This window comes from Leptinotarsa decemlineata, unplaced genomic scaffold, assembly GCF_025532065.1.
Source record: "Leptinotarsa decemlineata unplaced genomic scaffold, Ldec_3_MD MMD2_P_RNA_scaffold_14, whole genome shotgun sequence".
NCBI classification, from domain to species: Eukaryota; Metazoa; Arthropoda; class Insecta; order Coleoptera; family Chrysomelidae; genus Leptinotarsa; species Leptinotarsa decemlineata.
In genome coordinates this window covers 8,432,197-8,438,722 of record NW_027412528.1, presented here as the reverse complement: position 1 = coordinate 8,438,722, position 6,526 = coordinate 8,432,197, and the positions used below count along the sequence as shown (strand labels likewise).

General features: G+C 48.2%; 1 protein-coding gene across 1 annotated transcript; it reads right to left on the bottom strand.

Annotated features, from left to right (window-relative positions):
- Positions 1-3,454: 3,454 nt before the first annotated feature.
- Positions 3,455-4,477, bottom strand: LOC111512741 (uncharacterized). Its single transcript, XM_023168892.2, has one exon. The coding sequence runs from the start codon at positions 4,475-4,477 to the stop codon at positions 3,455-3,457; it is 1,023 nt and encodes a 340-aa protein (XP_023024660.2).
- Positions 4,478-6,526: the final 2,049 nt, after the last annotated feature.

Below are 6,526 nucleotides of genomic sequence, written 5' to 3'. Positions count from 1 at the left end.
CATTTCCGCAGGTATTCCTCGTTCAGTTCCTCTGACGCTACGACTCCCAATTTTCTTACGTAACCTGGTGGTAGCATTCGCTGCCTGAGCTGTTTAATGCCTTCATATATCCTTTCCGTTTCCTCCATACCTCCTGTATCTCCAGTCTTCATGGGTATTATGTACACCGTACTAGCGTTCTCATTTACCCCCTTGTTAGTATTAGTCTTTGTACATTTCTGTACGAATTCTATGCTTGTTGGTTTATCGGCTAAAAGATCAGTAACTTCTGGGAATCTTGTAATTACTTCTTTCATTGCCCTGCCTTCGTGTGACTCTTTTTCGGGATCTATAAGAACTACAAGGTCGCGGTTTTCCTTCCTGATTTCTTTGACCTCGTGGCTCACTTTTGTTCGCCAAAAAAGCTGTTTTGCCATTGCAGATCTATTATTTCCTTCAGCCCGCTCCATCCTTCCATCCCATCTAGACCACCCAGATGATTACTTATTTTTTCTTCGAGGTTGTTGCTCCTCTCCTCGAGTTCCCTCCTGATCATCTCGTCGTTCACTTGAGTTGAAATGGTTCTGGTTTCTATTTTGTTTTGGTCTATCTCTTCCATCTGTCCTCTTACTATCTCGTCCTTCTTGTCAGTCTTTTTCCTTTTGTGTGTCACTTGGGAAAACTGCCTTTCAGCTCTATTGGCCGCCCTATGTTGTGTTCTTGATACTTCTTTCTAATGGTCCTTCACTAATTTTGCGAGGTTTCTTATTCCTTCTACTATCTGCAGCAAGCAGGCGTATTCTATTTCTACCTTATCTTTCTCACACATACCAGTTTTCAAAAGTGGGCTGCTCATTTTCCTTTTTCCTTTGTCTCTGTCAGGTGACCTAGTGTTCAAGATATCCATTATAGGGTGGTCTTCCCAATCTTTCTCCCCTTCACCTTCCGAGATCATCGTTCTCTCTGCCAGTGTTGCGTTTACACCAAAATGATCAAACACGGGGCTCTGGCCGATTTCCTCCTCCCAAGGTGTTCCCGGTTGTGGAGTTTCAAACTCTGATTTCGGTGTGAAAAAACTTTCTTGCGCTTCGTTTTTTGAGCCTGGCGTGGTAGACCCATTTGATCCGTCATGTTCGTCTGCATTTGTGTTCAAGATCATCGTGGTTGTTTTGCCGCATTTATTTTTCTCATCTCCTTTATCCTGTCCAGAATCTGCTGTAAGGCTATTTCTCCTAGGTGGAGTTCTATCCAGGCAGCTCCTCCTGACCGTAGGATCTATGCCATCGATATCTGCTTCGTAATCAATAATTTTATATGGTTTGTATTTCTTCATGTCTGTCCCACGAGTAGCTAGGGAAGTTCGGTCCACCCCTGCAGAGCCCCGCATGCAGGGGCAACCTAACCTAACTTAACTCAACCTAACTCAACCTTTTTTTTTTAAGGGGGAGAAAGACCTTCGAACACATGGTACCGACTCCACGAGTGACTGGTGCTTCGTTAGCCAGTAGAACTCCCCCCTCTTCGCCACGAGTGATCCATCCGGTACCGTCCATTCAGACATTCGTCAGATGGATCTGGCATCTCTATATCGCCTGCCTCTCCATCCTACTCTTGCTGCTGTTGTCGCTCTCGCTCTTCTCGCTCTTTTATGGCCATCACGGTATTGGCATATTTCCGAAACTCTCTCCAATTATTATTTCTTGCTACCACAAAGTTCCCAATAACAAGTGGCTCTCCTGAAGGGTCTGCCTCTCTGCTGTCCATCTCGGGCACAGAAACAACGTATGTTCAGCATCGTCTCTTTCATTTCGACAGTAGGCACACTCTTCGCCAGAAGTCTTTCCGATTCGATGCGTGTAGCTGCCAAAGGAGCCATGGCCTGTCAGGAGCTGCGTTGCGAAATAATTTGTTCTCCTGTCTTTGAGGACCATCCAGTCTTTCACCGATGGTACAAGTTTCTTTTTCCACTGGGCCTTTTCCTGGTTGTTGTCCCACCTCTCCTGCCATTTGTCCATAGTTATTTCCCTAGCCCTTCTCCTTCCTGCTGCCAACGCCTCGTCTCCACTTCTCTCGTGTGTGTATTTCCTGTCCGCAGCAAGAAGGTCTATAGGGATCATGCCTGCTACGACCTGTGCCGCTTCTGCAGACACTGTTCTGTACGCAGATATGATCCGTACTAGGCTCTTTCTTTGGGTCTTGGTCAGAATTTGCCTGTACTTCTCCATCCTCATGGCTGGGTACCAAATGGGGGCTCCATACAGTAGGATGGACTGTACCACTCCTCCTAGTACCGCCCTCTTGCTGCTATCAGGTCCCCTAATGTTCGGCATCAGTCTTGCTAGGCATGCCGCTCTTGCTTCAGCTTTTTTGGCCGCTGCTACTACGTGAGGTCCATAGAGTCTGCCACTGTCGATAATTATCCTCAGGTACTTAACGGTTTTTTGGGAATTATTTCGGTTTGTCCAAGCCGAAAGGTTATGCCATACCTCTTCCTCTTTCCCTTTAGTATTACGGCCTCGCTCTTTTCCGGCGCTAATCTGAGCTTGTGGATGGCGATAAAGCTCTCAATTTCTCGTAGGCTCCGTTCCGTTTTCCTAATGAGATCTTGTCCGTCTTTTCCCTTAGTTATAAGAGCGAGATCGTCAGCAAAGCCGATGGTCTTGGCACCTTCGGGAAGGTTTAGTCTGAGCACCCCATCATACAGAATATTCCACAGGAGTGGCCCTAGGACCGACCCCTGTGGGACTCCTACGTCGACTTCTCTGTGTTTTTCTCGCTATACCTTTATCGTTCTGTTTCGCAAGTACGATTTCAATATGTTGACCAGGTATTCAGAAACGCCCATGCTGTTGACCTTCTCTATAATGAGCCCCCAGTCCGCAGAGTTGAAAGCATTCTCCACGTCCAATTCCACCAACACACACCACTTCTCTCTGCCTTCTGCTGCGAAGTGTTCCATCTGATCTAGTGCATGGATCGTTGACCGCCCCTTCCTGAAGCCGAACTGGTTTCCTGCAAATCCCCCTTTCTCCTCTACTTCAGCTGCCAGTCGATTTCTGATGAGACTCCCGTATAGTTTTCCTATCGTGTTCAGCATACAGAGAGGCCTATATGCTGAAGGCAGATTGGGATCCTTGCCTTTATTCGGAATCAGGACAATTCTTGCTATTTTCCACTGCTCGGGGAATGCCTGCTGGGTCAGGAGAGTGTTTAGCACGTCCGCAATCCACTCAGGCTCCACTTTACTAGGAATTCCGTCCGGCCCTGGAGCCTTTCCGGTTTTCATGGTGTCCACTGCAGTTTCTATCTCTTTCACGGTGAAAAGCTGCACTGGTTGTATCTGCCAGTCTTGATGTGCGACTGGTTCCTCGCGAGTGGGGAAAAGGGCTCGCACGATTTCTCGCTTCTTTTCCAGGTTAATTTCATAGGAGCTTCTGTGTTGCAGGCCCAGGAGCGCTATTTTGTATCCACTTCCCTATACGTCGTTGTCCAGTTCATCGCACAGCTGGTTCCAGTGGTCCCGTTTAGACTTGTTGATGAGCCTTTTGAGCTCTCGTCTGGCTTGCCGGTATTGTTCTTGTACCTCTCCCAGCCTGGCGGGGTTCCGTTCCTGTTTGGCAGACCTTGTGTATATTCTCCGGGCGATATTACAGCGCCTTCTCTGTTCTTCGATATCTACGTTCCACCAGTATGGGATTGGCCTATCCGGTGCTCTGCTCGTGATATTTGCCATGCGGTATGCATCCTTAAGTATTTCAAAGCTTTTATAGTGGGATGTTTTGCCTTGCTGGCTCATTTCTAGTACTCGCGCCCTGACTTGGTATCGGTACCTCGGCCAATTGATGAGCTTTTTCTGTTTTCCACCTTTCCAGATTGGCTTCATCAGATTTTTCGTTTCTACCAGGATGTACTTGTGTAGCGACAAGTTCCCTTCCTGCAGTACGCTCCAGCTGGAGATATCTTCCGCCATCTTTGAGGTCACGGCGGTGACATCAATGCATGTCTGGCTTGCTCCTCTGCAGAAAGTCGGCATTCCGTCGTTAAGGACGGTCATGTTCTTTGCCGCGAACCATTCTGTCCAGTGTTCCCCTCGAGCATCTTCTACAGTGGATCCCCATGCCGGTGATTTGGCGTTAAAATCTCCGAGGACCATTACATTGTTTTTATAGTCAATCTCTCGCATAATCTCATCCACTTTTGCCTTGTACTCTATGATTCCTATATTCAGAGATATGTGACAGCAGACGAGAGTGCTCTTTTTGAAGTTGACGACTATATAGCCCTCCATTTCCTTGGTAGAAACTACTTCAAGAGTCCTGTTAAGTATCAGCATTGCGACATCCTGCCGTTTGTCCTGGATCCATGTTTTTCCCTTTATTTTTGCCTTGTTTGGTTCAGCCACTATCAGCAAGTCCAGTTGTTCTTTTTTGCACTTAGCGTAGGCCAGGTCGTGGGCCGCGCGTGCTTTTCCCAAGTTAGTTTGGAGAATCTTCACCATTTAGGATGTTTTCGCTCCCGGTACTTCCCCGTCGTCCGGCACTCTGCTGCAGCGAAACTCTCCATTTATTCTCCTCCTTCCTGCATCTCGATAATTCTTTTCTGAAGATGCGGCACTTGCTAGTGCCCATTTTATGTTCTTCCTTGCACGCCGGGCACTTAGCCTGTGCTGTGCAGTTTTTCTCTCTGTGACCTTCTTCACCGCAGTTCCTGCACAGGTTCAGTCGGTCGTGCCTACGTTTACAGTCACTCTTCACGTGCCCGTAGCCCCAGCATTTCATGCACTTCGTAAGGTCTACTCTCCTCTGGAGGTTGCACAGATTCATACCGATCCTCAACTCTCCTTTGATAAGTGTATCAACCTCCCTAGGCTGATACACTTAATTTTATGCAGAGCAATCCAGGAATCCTCGGCTGTTTCCTCCTTAAGCATTATCAACTTGTCCCACAATTCCATTCCGGTTTGCCCCAGGTTGATTCTAATGAACTTTCTCATGGAAAGTACCTCATCTGTCCCCCTCTTTGTAGTGCTTTGCTGTAGCACTTCAAAGTCTCCTGTGATCTCCGCTATTTCGGGGTGTCTGAGTAGGTACTTTGCCTGGATGCTTTTCGTCATGCCCGGGTCGGTTGCTTCCACCATCACTACCTTGACGGTGCTGTTTTTGGTATTTAGGGGACTGCTCACCTTGGCTACCGTCCTCTGGAACACATCCGGGTGCCATGTCTTGTCTGCTATCTGCAGCCAGTCGTCGTAGCTCGTAATTCCATCCAGGTTCTGTTTGGTATTTAAATCACTTTCATCCCATTGCGTGCTGGAGTCCGTTTGCTTTTTATTTTCCGTTTGGGTGCTGGCGTCTACTTTGAAGCCTTCTTTTGGTGGTCTGGACATCTGCATCGTACGTCAGTTTTTCAGCCTTCTCGTATTTGTTACGTTCTAGCCACCCTTTGCTAGTCCCTATTTAGGGCTTCTATGTACCGATTTAGTTTGTTCCAAATCGTCTTAATATCCCTTTGTGTATTGGGGTTTGCATCGATTTTCGCCGTAAGTTCCTTGCTAGCTTTTAAGATGGACTGTATTGCCTCACACACGACGAAGGCCTCAGGACTCTCTTTCCGTTTGCATGGTTCGTCCCCTTTGCCTATGGAGTCTCTGTCCTTCGTTTTTCTCTTTGTAGTGTCGCCCGTCGAATTGCTTCTCTGTTTGGGGCTACTCTCTTTAAGCTTGGTATGCTCCTTCTCTACTCTTTTATTTATATAATCATCGTTCATTTTGTTCCCACGAGTCGCTAGGGAAAGTTCGGTCCGCCCCTGCAGAGCGGGGTAAGGCTAAGTCCCCCCTGAGTCGCCATTTTCAGAGGGCATCGCTTGAGACACACCCAATCACCCCTGTGCCATGCACCCCTTCGGCGCGATGGTGCTACACCTTAAGATTAGGGGACGCGGTAGCCCCCTCTCACTATACCCCTGTGAAGGCAAGCAAGAGGGGCACTTGAAGAGAAGAGGATGCAGCCGCCTCCCCTGCATCCTGAAGAAAGAACGGAGTGACCCCTAGCCCTCGGATACCTTACTAGCGTCGGGGTCGGAAGAAACTTGGCCAAGGGAGGCCGATAGTAAAGAGAAGAAGATATCTTACCCAAGGGAGATAGAAGTAGGGTAAGAAAGGCCGGAGAAATCCCAGGGTCAGCCATCCCTGCACACTAGATGTGTGTCTCCAGGAGGTTTTTCATCGAGTGTACCCCCTCTAGATCCGTTGCGTTCTGTAAGAGTCAGGTCCGCCAGCGTGTAGGCACCCAACGATCTTGCCGATGGAGAGGATGTTGTCTTCGCTTCTCATCGGCCTGAGAAGAGTACGAGTTGCCCCTTACCCCGACACACTCACCTTTTTTTTTGAGCGGAGGGTGTGTCCAAGTCTCTCGGACCCAACCTAACTCAACCTAACCTAACCTAACTCAACCTTACTCAACCTAACCTAACTCAACCTAACGTTTTTTTTGGTCGGGGGAAACCCAGCTCATGGGCACCACCGCTTATGGTCTATCGAGAACGGTAG